The sequence below is a fragment of the Macaca nemestrina genome, chromosome 16, assembly GCF_043159975.1.
Source record: "Macaca nemestrina isolate mMacNem1 chromosome 16, mMacNem.hap1, whole genome shotgun sequence".
Classification (NCBI taxonomy): Eukaryota; Metazoa; Chordata; class Mammalia; order Primates; family Cercopithecidae; genus Macaca; species Macaca nemestrina.
In genome coordinates, this window is record NC_092140.1 from 100,499,888 (window position 1) to 100,513,918 (window position 14,031).

Genomic DNA, 14,031 nt, shown 5'->3' on the forward strand with positions numbered 1-14,031 from the left:
TGTACCCAGCCCTATGTGACCAGAGCACCAAAGGCAGTGGCAGGATTTGTGCTCTGTGCCAAGGACATTCTCTGTAATAACAATCCATCCTATTATACTAAGAATTTAAGAGCACTCATAGAATATACACAATTTAAGGAAAGACAAAGCAAATATTAAGTAGGTTTGGAAAATTATATCAAAGAAACAATCACCTGCTTTTTTTGTCTACAAAGGTCTATTTTAATCTACAAATTTGAGCCTCAGTTTTCTGGCAATAAACTTAAAAATGATACACAAAAACCACCACAGAATTCACTCTATCCTTGAGGAAAGAGAAACGAAGAAAGCAAGCCTACCTCCATAGGGAGTTTTTCTAACCCTCAGATGGATGAGCCACGTCTCCTGCATTTTCACAGAGGGACACTGAGGAGCAGGGGAGATGGAACATCGTAATGTTCCTTCACCAGGCAGGGAAGCTTGGGAAGGCCAGATCTCTACAGACAACCCGAAGTCCCCAGTCTGACGCTGAATAACCAGGTGTCCTTTGATAAGTTACTCCTTTCCTTCTCTATAAAATGAAGGTACAGCACCCTCCCCTTAGGGTTCCTGGTGGGTTTCAATAGGGTGTATGAAATGAAACCAAAATCTTTAACGGCAAGGCATTCAAAAGAGGTTAGTCCTTAAAAATCAACAAGTAGGACCTAATTAAACTAAAGAGCTTCTGGACAACAAAAGAAACTACGAGCAGAGTAAACAGACAACCTACAGAATGGGAGAAAATATTTGCAAACTATACATCTGACAAAGGTCTCACATCCAGAATCTATAAGCAACTTAAACAACTGAACAAGCAAAAACCAAACAACCCCATTAAAAAAAAGAGCAAAAGACATGAACAGACATTCTCCAAAGAAACATACAAGTGGCCAAAAAACATACGAAAAAATGCTCCACATCACTAATCATCAGAGAAGTGCAATTCAAAACCGCAATGAGATACCATCTCACACCAGTCAGAATGGGTATCATTAAAAAGTCAAAAAAGGGGGCGGAGCAAGATGGCCAAATAGGAACAGCTCCAGTCTCCAACTCCCAGCGCGAGCGACACAGAAGATGGTGATTTCTGCATTTTCAACTGAGGTACTGGGTTCATCTCACTGGGGAGTGCCGGACGATCGGTGCTGGTCAGCTGCTGCAGCCCGACCAGCGAGAGCTGAAGCAGGGCGAGGCATTGCCTCACCTGGGAAGCGCAAGGGGGAAGGGAATCCCTTTTCCTAGCCAGGGGAACTGAGACACACAACACCTGGAAAATCGGGTAACTCCCACCCCAATACTGCGCTTTAAGCAAACAGGCACACCAGGAGATCATATCCCACACCTGGCTGGGAGGGTCCCACACCCACGGAGCCTCCCTCATTGCTAGCACAGCAGTCTGTGATCTACCGGCAAGGCAGCAGCGAGGCTGGGGGAGGGGCGCCCGCCATTGCTGAGGCTTAAGTAGGTAAACAAAGCTGCTGGGAAGCTCAAACTGGGTGGAGCTCACAGCAGCTCAAGGAAACCTGCCTGTCTCTGTAGACTCCACCTCTGGGGACAGGGCAATAACAAACACAGCCGAAACCTCTGCAGACGCAAACGACTCTGTCTGACAGCTTTGAAGAGAGCAGTGGATCTCCCAACATGGAGGTTGAGATCTGAGAAGGGACAGACTCCCTGCTCAAGTGGGTCCCTGACCCCTGAGTAGCCTAACTGGGAGACATCCCCCACTAGGGGCAGTCTGACACCCCACACCTCACAGGGTGGAGTACACCCCTGAGAGGAAGCTTCCAAAGCAAGAATCAGACAGGTACACTCGCTGTTCAGAAATATTCTATCTTCTGCAGCCTCTGCTGCTGATACCCAGGCAAACAGGGTCTGGAGTGGACCTCAAGCAATCTCCAACAGACCTACAGCTGAGGGTCCTGACTGTTAGAAGGAAAACTATCAAACAGGAAGGACACCTACACCAAAACCCCATCAGTACATCACCATCATCAAAGACCAGAGGCAGATAAAACCACAAAGATGGGGAAAAAGCAGGGCAGAAAAGCTGGAAATTCAAAAAATAAGAGCGCATCTCCCCCGGCAAAGGAGCGCAGCTCATCGCCAGCAACGGATCAAAGCTGGACGGAGAATGACTTTGACGAGATGAGAGAAGAAGGCTTCAGTCCATCAAATTTCTCAGAGCTAAAGGAGGAATTACATACCCAGCGCAAAGAAACTAAAAATCTTGAAAAAAAAAAGTGGAAGAATTGATGGCTAGAGTAATTAATGCAGAGAAGGTCATAAACGAAATGAAAGAGATGAAAACCATGACACGAGAAATACGTGACAAATGCACAAGCTTCAGTAACCGACTCGATCAACTGGAAGAAAGAGTATCTGCGATTGAGGATCAAATGAATGAAATGAAGCGAGAAGAGAAACCAAAAGAAAAAAGAAGAAAAAGAAATGAACAAAGCCTGCAAGAAGTATGGGATTATGTAAAAAGACCAAATCTACGTCTGATTGGGGTGCCTGAAAGTGAGGGGGAAAATGGAACCAAGTTGGAAAACACTCTTCAGGATATCATCCAGGAGAACTTCCCCAACCTAGTAGGGCAGGCCAACATTCAAATCCAGGAAATACAGAGAACGCCACAAAGATACTCCTCGAGAAGAGCAACTCCAAGACACATAATTGCCAGATTCACCAAAGTTGAAATGAAGGAAAAAATCTTAAGGGCAGCCAGAGAGAAAGGTCAGGTTACCCACAAAGGGAAGCCCATCAGACTAACAGCAGATCTCTCGGCAGAAACTCTCCAAGCCAGAAGAGAGTGGGGGCCAATATTCAACATTCTTAAAGAAAAGAATTTTAAACCCAGAACTTCATATCCAGCCAAACTAAGTTTCATAAGTGAAGGAGAAATAAAATCCTTTACAGATAAGCAAATGCTTAGAGATTTTGTCACCACTAGGCCTGCCTTACAAGAGACCCTGAAGGAAGCACTAAACATGGAAAGGAACAACCGGTACCAGCCATTGCAAAAACATGCCAAAATGTAAAGACCATCGAGGCTAGGAAGAAACTGCATCAACTAACGAGCAAAATAACCAGTTAATATCATAATGGCAGGATCAAGTTCACACATAACAATCTTAACCTTAAATGTAAATGGACTAAATGCTCCAATTAAAAGACACAGACTGGCAAACTGGATAAAGAGTCAAGACCCATCAGTCTGCTGTATTCAGGAGACCCATCTCACACGCAGAGACATACATAGGCTCAAAATAAAGGGATGGAGGAAGATTTACCAAGCAAATGGAGAACAAAAAAAAGCGGGGGTTGCAATACTAGTCTCTGATAAAACAGACTTTAAACCATCAAAGATCAAAAGAGACAAAGAAGGCCATTACATAATGGTAAAGGGATCAATTCAACAGGAAGAGCTAACTATCCTAAATATATATGCACCCAATACAGGAGCACCCAGATTCATAAAGCAAGTCCTTAGAGACTTACAAAGAGACTTAGACTCCCATACAATAATAATGGGAGACTTCAACACTCCACTGTCAACATTAGACAGATCAACGAGACAGAAAGTTAACAAGGATATCCAGGAATTGAACTCATCTCTGCAGCAAGCAGACCTAATAGACATCTATAGAACTCTCCACCCCAAATCAACAGAATATACATTCTTCTCAGCACCACATTGTACTTACTCCAAAATCGACCACGTAATTGGAAGTAAAGCACTCCTCAGCAAATGTACAATAACAGAAATTATAACAAACTGTCTCTCAGACCACAGTGCAATTAAACTAGAACTCAGGACTAAGAAACTCAATCAAAACCGCTCAACTACATGGAAACTGAACAACCTGCTCCTGAATGACTACTGGGTACATAACGAAATGAAGGCAGAAATAAAGATGTTCTTTGAAACCAATGAGAACAAAGACACAACATACCAGAATCTCTGGGACACATTTAAAGCAGTGTGTAGAGGGAAATTTATAGCACTAAATGCCCACATGAGAAAGCAGGAAAGATCTAAAATTGACACTCTAACATCACAATTAAAAGAACTAGAGAAGCAAGAGCAAACACATTCGAAAGCTAGCAGAAGGCTAGAAATAACTAAGATCAAGAGCAGAACTGAAGGAGATAGAGACACAAAAAACTCTCCAAAAAATCAATGAATCCAGGAGTTGGTTTTTTGAAAAGATCAACAAAATTGACAGACCACTAGCAAGACTAATAAGGAAGAAAAGAGAGAAGAATCAAATCGACGCAATTAAAAATGATAAAGGGGATATCACCACCGACCCCACAGAAATACAAACTACCATCAGAGAATACTATAAACACCTCTACGCAAATAAACTGGAAAATCTAGAAGAAATGGATAATTTCCTGGACACTTACACTCTTCCAAGACTAAACCAGGAAGAAGTTGAATCCCTGAATAGACCAATAGCAGGCTCTGAAATTGAGGCAATAATTAATAGCCTACCAACCAAAAAAAGTCCAGGACCAGATGGATTCACAGCTGAATTCTACCAGAGGTACAAGGAGGAGTTGGTACCATTCCTTCTGAAACTATTCCAATCAATAGAAAAAGAGGAAATCCTCCCTAACTCATTTTATGAGGCCAACATCATCCTGATACCAAAGCCTGGCAGAGACACAACAAAAAAAGAGAATTTTAGACCAATATCCCTGATGAACATCGATGCAAAAATCCTCAATAAAATACTGGCAAACCGGATTCAGCAACACATCAAAAAGCTTATCCACCATGATCAAGTGGGCTTCATCCCTGGGATGCAAGGCTGGTTCAACATTCGCAAATCAATAAACATAATCCAGCATATAAACAGAACCAAAGACAAGAACCACATGATTATCTCAATAGATGCAGAAAAGGCTTTTGACAAAATTCAACAGCCCTTCATGCTAAAAACGCTCAATAAATTCGGTATTGATGGAACGTACCTCAAAATAATAAGAGCTATTTATGACAAACCCACAGCCAATATCATACTGAATGGGCAAAAACTGGAAAAATTCCCTTTGAAAACTGGCACAAGACAGGGATGCCCTCTCTCACCACTCCTATTCAACATAGTGTTGGAAGTTCTGGCTAGGGCAATTAGGCAAGAGAAAGAAATCAAGGGTATTCAGTTAGGAAAAGAAGAAGTCAAACTGTCCCTGTTTGCAGATGACATGATTGTATAGTTAGAAAACCCCATTGTCTCAGCCCAAAATCTCCTTAAGCTGATAAGAAACTTCAGCAAAGTCTCAGGATACAAAATTAATGTGCAAAAATCACAAGCATTCTTATACACCAGTAACAGACAAACAGAGAGCCAAATCAGGAATGAACTTCCATTCACAATTGCTTCAAAGAGAATAAAATACCTAGGAATCCAACTTACAAGGGATGTAAAGGACCTCTTCAAGGAGAACTACAAACCACTGCTCAGTGAAATAAAAGAGGACACAAACAAATGGAAGAACATACCATGCTCATGGATAGGAAGAATCAATATCGTGAAAATGGCCATACTGCCCAAGGTAATTTATAGATTCAATGCCATCCCCATCAAGCTACCAATGACTTTCTTCACAGAATTGGAAAAAACTGCTTTAAAGTTCATATGGAACCAAAAAAGAGCCCGCATCTCCAAGACAATCCTAAGTCAAAAGAACAAAGCTGGAGGCATCACGCTACCTGACTTCAAACTATACTACAAGGCTACAGTAACCAAAACAGCATGGTACTGGTACCAAAACAGAGATATAGACCAATGGAACAGAACAGAGTCCTCAGAAATAATACCACACATCTACAGCCATCTGATCTTTGACAAACCTGAGAGAAACAAGAAATGGGGAAAGGATTCCCTATTTAATAAATGGTGCTGGGAAAATTGGCTAGCCATAAGTAGAAAGCTGAAACTGGATCCTTTCCTTACTCCTTATACGAAAATTAATTCAAGATGGATTAGAGACTTAAATGTTAGACCTAATACCATAAAAATCCTAGAGGAAAACCTAGGTAGTACCATTCAGGACATAGGCATGGGCAAAGACTTCATGTCTAAAACACCAAAAGCAACGGCAGCAAAAGCCAAAATTGACAAATGGGATCTCATTAAATTAAAGAGCTTCTGCACAGCAAAAGAAACTACCATCAGAGTGAACAGGCAACCTACAGAATGGGAGAAAATTTTTGCAATCTACTCATCTGACAAAGGGCTAATATCCAGAACCTACAAAGAACTCAAACAAATTTACAAGAAAAAAACAAACAACCCCATCAAAAAGTGGGCAAAGGATATGAACAGACAGTTCTCAAAAGAAGACATTCATACAGCCAACAGACACATGAAAAAATGCTCATCATCACTGGCCATCAGAGAAATGCAAATCAAAACCACAATGAGATACCATCTCACACCAGTTAGAATGGCGATCATTAAAAAGTCAGGAAACAACAGGTGCTGGAGAGGATGTGGAGAAATAGGAACACTTTTACACTGTTGGTGGGATTGTAAACTAGTTCAACCATTATGGAAAACAGTATGGCGATTCCTCAAGGATCTAGAACTAGATGTACCATATGACCCAGCCATCCCATTACTGGGTATATACCCAAAGGATTATAAATTATGCTGCTATAAAGACACATGCACACGTATGTTTATTGCAGCACTATTCACAATAGCAAAGACTTGGAATCAACCCAAATGTCCATCAGTGACAGATTGGATTAAGAAAATGTGGCACATATACACCATGGAATACTATGCAGCCATCAAAAAGGATGAGTTTGCGTCCTTTGTAGGGACATGGATGCAGCTGGAAACCATCATTCTTAGCAAACTATCACAAGAACAGAAAACCAAACACCGCATGTTCTCACTCATAGGTGGGAACTGAACAATAAGATCACTTGGACTCAGGAAGGGGAACATCACACACAGGGGCCTATCATGGGGAGGGGGGAGGGGGGAGGGATTGCATTGGGAGTTATACCTGATGTAAATGACGAGTTGATGGGTGCAGCACACCAACATGGCACAAGTATACATATGTAACAAACCTGCACGTTATGCACATGTACCCTACAACTTAAAGTATAATAATAATAAATAAATTAAAAAAAAAAAAAAGTCAAAAAACAACAGACGCTGGCAATGCTGTACGGAAAAGGGACCACTTATCCACTATTGGTGGGAGTGCAAATTAGTTCAGCCTCCACATTAGTTCCACACTGTGGAAAGCAGTGTGCAGATTTCTCAAGGAACTTAATACAGAACTACCATTTGACCTGCAATCCTGTTACTGGATATGTATCCAAAAGAAAACAAATCGTTCTACCAAAAAGACACATGTTTATCACAGCACTATTCACAACAGCAAAGACATGGACTCAACCTAGATGCCCATCAACAGTGGATTGGATAAAGAAAATGTGGTACGTATACACCATGGAATACACAGCCAGAAAAAAAAAAAAAAAAAAAAAAAAAAAACGAAATCATGTTCTTTGCAGCAACATGCATGGAGCTGGAGGCCATTATCTTAAGTGAATTAATGCAAGAACAGAAAGCCAAATACTGCATGTTCTCACTTACTAAGTGGGAGCTAAACATTGCATACTCAAGGACATAAATATGGGAACAACAAACACTGGGGACTACTAGACAGGTTTGGGGAAAAGCGTTGAAAAACTGTTGGGTACTAGGCTCAGGTATCTGAGTGATGGTATCATTCATACTCCAAACCTCAGCATCACATAATACACCCACATAAAAAACCTGCACAGGTACCCTCTGAATCTAAAATAAAAGTTGAAAAAAGAAATTAAATTAAATTAAAACATTTAAAAAGAGGTTATTCCTTACAGGAATTTCAATGTCAGACACAGACATAATGCAAAGCATAACTTAGTAAAGGCAAGAGGAGTTCAGGGGTAAAGGTGCAAAAGATACTGTTCCCTAGAATATTCCAGAGACAAAATCCAGAACATGCGAGAAATGCATGTCCTTTAAATTGGCCCCAACACGTTTTGAAGGGTTACTCAATATCTGAGTATCTTAGCCATCGTTTTCCCTGTCATTTGCTCCTGATAATACTGTTTTAAGGGTTCCAAATGATGTTGCACTGTATTTTTTACATTACTTTTTTTTTTTTTTGTAGGTTCCTTCTGGGTAATACGATATGGCTGTGTCTCAAGAAGCAAGACAAAACCGAGTAAAGCTTATATCTAATGGCACAGTCAAAAGTATTATATAGCTCTTCAGATGTTCTAGCCATGTTCATGGAGAGGCATGTTTGCAAAATCTCTCCACGGTTCTTCTGCTAACACTCATGTCCCCTCATGCTCATGTCACCATTCCCAAAATTCCCAAAGAGGCTTTTTCACCTGCCCAAGCTCTTCATTAAGGTTTGATGTCCTGGCCATGGCAGGAGTATCGTTTCCTATATAATACATATCTGTGTCCTGAGAGAGAGAGAACAAGAGACAGGATTTCAGAAAATATATACCATTAATCCTTCATTCAGATGAACACAGAAAAGAAGCTAAGAACGGGTCATTTAAAACACTTTTATTTTAATAGAAATGCTAATTTTGGCCGAGGGCAGTGGCTCACGCCTGTAATCCCAGCACTTTGGGAGGCCGAGGTGGGCGGATCACGAGGTCAGGAGATCGAGACCATCCTGGCTAACACAGTGAAACCCTGTCTCTACTAAAAAAATACAAAAAAATTAGCCAGGCATCGTGGCTGGAGCCTGTAGTCCCAGCTACTCGGGAGGCTGAGGCAGGATAATGGCGTGAACCTGGGAGGCAGAGCTTGCAATAAGCCGAGAAAGTGCCACTGCACTCCAGCCTAGGCGACAGAGTGAGACTCCGTCTCAAAAAAAAAAAAAAAAAAGAAAAACAAAAAAGAAATGCTAATTTCAAATTCTGGGGTGAAAAGCAGTGGCAACTAGGATAGAGAAGCCCTGTGATTTGAGGGGAAGCATAGAATTAATATACAGAAAATTGACTGGGTGCAGTGGCTCACACCTGTAATCCCAGCATTTTGGGAGGCCGAGGTGGGCAGACCACTTGAGGTCAGGAGTTGGAGACCAGTCTGGCCAACATGGTGAAACCCTGCCCTTACTCAAAATACAAAAATTAGCCAGGCATGGTGGCACACGCCTGTAATCCCAGCTGCTTGGGGAGGCTGACGCATGAGAATTGCTTGAATTCGAGAGATGGAGGTTGCAGTGAGCTGGGATCACACCACTTCACTCCGGCCTGGGCGACAGTGCAAGACTTTATCTCAAAAAGAAATATATATATATACACATACATATATACACACACACACATATATGATTTATATTTATATAATATATATGAGATTTGGTTTCAAGATAATCATTTCACAGCCTAGACTAACTCACGATTCTGACCTTGTTGACAGGATTGTTGTGAAGATCAAATAAAAATGCGTATCAAAGTGCCTGGTCTACAAACACTGGCTGCTGAAGTCCACTGCTTAAGGGCCATGGCAGTCCTTTAAAAATCTTATCTCCACCCTTACAATCAAATCCAAGTGGACTGTCACAATGAGTTTTGATATGCGAGTGGCCACTACAGTAAACACGCCCAAGAGGCCTTTTCTTTAGCACTAACTAGATGTTAAAAGCATCAATAGCAGGTGCAGCCAGATGACAGGTGCTGGCTCAGCATTCCACCCCATCATCTGACCCATCCTCACAACAACCCCTCGAATAGGAACCACTGCCCTCTCCATTCCCCAAAAACACCCTCACCGGGGATCCCTGGCCAGTTCTCTGTACGGCCAGTTTAAGCCCCTGGACCTAATAGTGGTAAATGAACATAGTTCTTCTTTTTTGAGCGCTCAATGAAATGCCAAAAGCTCTGAAATAACATTGGAAAATAGGGACTCAACTCTGCTTTCATACTCACCCAGTTGATGAAAAGGGCTTGAGTATACTTCACAACCTCAAGAGTCACCAACAGACTGATGGGAATAAGATTGTTGTATAAAATGATGAACGTCAGCAGGTTGTATCCAAAATTATCTGAGGTGGTGTCTGTGGAAGGAAACCAGAGTATCTGAAAGGTGTTCACAACCAGAGTCTATTGGCTTACTTAGAGATTCATGTTCAAACAGTGATTGAGCACCTCCGGTATGTCAGGAACTGTGAGTTCCAAGGCTGCTTTCCGTAGGAGGCACAGAGGCCCCACAGTGCAACTGCACAGCAGGAGGCGTCTACTAAAGAGAGGCTCACAGGGCGTGGCGGGAACCAACAGAGGGGGCTTTCCAATGGGAGGGCACGGTCACTGAAGGCCATCCGGAAGAAGAAATGCTGGTGTCAAGTTTTGAAGAACAGAGAAAAGAAGCAAACTTGAAAGAATGTAGAAAAGAAGACAGGCCTTTGAAATGGTTGTAAGGAATACCTACAGTCTCACTAAGGTACATGTATATTGGGGATACTCCAAAGAGCTGGAAAGACGGACAAAAGTGTGAACAAGAGAAGCAGACAAAGAGGAGAAGTCTTGAGCCCGACTAAAGATAAGAGAAGGGATATCTGGAAGGAACGAGATCCCTAAGGATGGAACAGGACCCTAGGGGATGGAGTCCACAGCAGAGGCAGCATCAGCTCCAGGAGGAACAGAGAATGAGGGCGGGAGAGGGGCAGAAGGTCTGGGGGCATCAAAAGGGAGGTTCTTTCCTTGACAGCCACGATCTTCTGCTTGAAGGGTAAAGTAGTGAGATCTTCTTAACTTAGCAAGAGGCTTAAGGAAAACGCTGCAACAGGGTTTAACTGGTATTAAAGCTATCTGTGAAGGGAACTAGAATGAGAATAAAGATAGAAGCAGGTTAGGATCAGAGGGAGATTGAGAATTTGTAATGGCTCCAAACCACAGTTATTGGGTTTTTTCCCAGGAAATTACATCAAATGGTGGTAGTATGATTCCGATTTAGAGCTCTGGAGGGTGGCTGTGACGGAAAGCCAAGGAGCTGAGAAGGTACAGGAGAAGCAGGCATACGCTGGCCAGTAATTTTACCTTTCCACAATCCCTTCACTTCCTACTCACTACCAAGCCTTCCACTTTTCCTGCTGGTTGCTTTTCTTCCTGACATATTACTTTGCTCTCCTGTTCTCCTGTAGAATTAAGGAGTTTCTAAATAAGATCTCTAAGTTCCAACAGTTACAAATATCTCTAAGGTATAAACAAATGTCTACCTGACAATTACAAATACAAGAAATACTAAAGAAGCTCTCCAGGATGAAAGAGATACCAGACAATAATTAAAATCCACATAAACAAAGGACACTAGTAATGGTAATTCTATAGTATTTATAAAAGATAGTATACTTATATATTCTCAATTTTAAAAAAGCAATTGCGAAAAGCATCATAAAATTGCATTGTTGAACTTATATACAGATGTAATATATATGACAGTACAAAGGAGTAGGGAGAGAATGAAGATACATGAAGCAAAGAAATGGCACCAGCTGTTAACTCAAATCCACAGGAAGAAATGAAGAGAGAGACCTGGAAATGGTAAGTAAATATGTTAATATAAAACAATCCTGACCGGGTGCGGTGGCTCACCCCTGTAATCCCAGCACTTTGGGAGGCCGAGGCAGGTGGATTGCCTGAGGTCAGGAGTTCGAGACTAGCCTGGCCAACATGGTGAAACTCTGTCTCTACTAAAAATACAAAAATTATCCAGGCATGTTGGCACATGCCTATAGTCCCAGCTACTCAAGAGGCTGAGGCAGGAGAATCGCTTGAACCTAGGAGGTGGAGGTTGCAGTGAGCCGAGATTGCACCACTGCACTCCGGCCTGGGTGACAGAGCGAGACTCCGTCTCAAAACAACAACCACCACCACCAAAACAAAACAAACAAACAAACAAAAAACCCTAGCAATATGCTTTTTTCTTTTTTCCCTTAGCTTCTTTAAGAGACATAGATTATTATAACACTGTATTTTGGAGTTGACGACACAGATAAATGGAATATAACAATGATAGCACCAAGCAGGAGAGGAAATGGAGGTACACCTGGAGTAACGTTTCTGTATTTTACTAGAATTAAGTTAGTATTAATCAAAAGTAGATTTGGATAAATTAGGAAATACGTTGTAATTCCTAGGGCAACTACTAAGAAAATACTTTAACGCAGAGTTTAAAAATAACCATTTGGGTATAAAACAATTCCCAAATGTGCCTATCTTCGCTTCGTCACAATCCTAATCTCAATTCTCCTTGGAGGGCTGGCATTATGTACAGTAACCGAAGGGAACAGAAGGACAGCAGGGACACCACACATCAACCACACCTGCAAGAACGTCTCAAGAATGGTTTTCTTCCACTGGAGCAAGCAACCCACCCCGACACTTACCCATCTTCTTGATGTACCAGTTCTTTTCGCCGTGAGACCTGTTCCAGTACAGGGCCCCCGCCGAGCTCACCAAGGCCATGACCAACAGGATACCAAACAACACCAGGATCTGTACGTTAGTCACCTTCTCCACGTTTGATCTCTTGAGAGGCGCTTTGGTTGAATTCTACACAACAGCATTGAAAATCAGTAAGGGTCACAGAACAGATTTGGGGCAAGGGGTTGGGGGAAAGAAGGTAAAACAACCATATTTAACAACCGACAAGTAAAAGACTATTTTTTTTGCCAAACAATCAATGCAATTTAAAAGTGTACCATGCTCCTGATCAATAGCTAGTTTTGAGTAACGAAGAAAGACGACATACTCTACCAGCTTAAAGAACACATTCCAACGTTACATGATTTATTCTGTACTTCTTATGATTATATCATAGCTTAAAATTGTCACTTTCCTTATCTTAGAACACAACAGGTTCTAAACATAGTCCAGTTTCAAAGAAATCAGAACACTGGTAATCCAAGAGAAACTTAGAAATTCCATACCATAAAAATCTAGAGAAGACCTTCACGGTAATAGCACAGTTCTACAATAAATATACAGAGATATTTCTAAAACACATATTTTCCCTCCTGGAGCTCAGAATTTGAGGAATAAAAAAAACATACACAAACGCATACATATCAATAATGCAAAACAGAACATTAATGGGTTTCAAAATAAGTGGATGGACAAAAAGTTATCTTGGAGAACTGTGAACAAGAAGCAGGAGCAGCAGGAAGAGTCAGCAAGGGGCTGGGCAGGAGAAAGCTGAGCGGCATCCTGAATGATGGAGACAGCAAAGGAGAAACGGAAGGAGAACAGCAATCTTATCACAGGCTTAGCACCTGCCTTCTCACTTCTCACTGCTGCGGGGAAATCAGCCCAGCTGGAGCCGAGGCCAGTGTTGGCAGGAGAGTTTAGAAAGATTCATTAAAGCTGGATTCAAGAATCACTCCAGTGCAGGTGGAAAATTTGGGACTAGATCCTCCTCTCAGCCATGGGAGAGTCAGTAGAACTCTTTGAGGAAGACAGTTATGCACCTGAAGTCATTTTATTAAAAAATATCTGAAGGTACTTGTGATGGTCAAACAAATGACCCCTCCCCCGCCAGTGATGCCCACATCCTACTTGTGGGGCACTGCGAGTATGTTATATTATTTTATTTTTTGAGATGGAGTCTCACTCAGTTGCCCAGGCTGGAGTCCAGTGGTGTGATCTCAGCTCACTGCAACCTCCACCTCCCGGGTTCAAGTGATTCTCGTGCCTCACCTCCCAAGTAGCTGGGATTATAGGCACCCACCATCACGCCCGGCTAATTTTTTGTATTTTTAGTAGAGATAGGGTTTCACCATGTTGGCCAGGCTGGTCTCAAACTCCTGACCTCAGGTGATCCACTTGCCTCGGCCTCCCAAAGTGCTGGGATTACAGGCGTGAGCCACCGTGCCTGGCCTGAGTATGCTATTTTATACAGCAAAAGGGACTTTGTGGATGGGATTAAATTAAATTAACAACTGTGAGACAGGGAGAGATTATCC

At 42.0% G+C, this 14,031-nt stretch overlaps 1 protein-coding gene across 5 annotated transcripts in view; it reads right to left on the reverse strand.

Moving 5' to 3' along the window:
• The window catches only part of LOC105490228 (ATPase phospholipid transporting 8A2), a 654,028-nt gene that overhangs the window by 460,209 nt on the left and 179,788 nt on the right, over positions 1 to 14,031 (reverse strand). For all 5 annotated transcript variants that reach the window (XM_011755645.2, XM_071081519.1, XM_011755646.3 and 2 more), the window contains 3 exons: positions 12,457 to 12,622; positions 10,001 to 10,128; positions 8,444 to 8,521 (listed from right to left, as the gene is read on the reverse strand). In XM_011755645.2, coding sequence (XP_011753947.2) covers positions 8,444 to 8,521; positions 10,001 to 10,128; positions 12,457 to 12,622 — 372 coding nt within the window. The remainder of the gene's footprint in view (positions 1 to 8,443; positions 8,522 to 10,000; positions 10,129 to 12,456; positions 12,623 to 14,031) is intronic.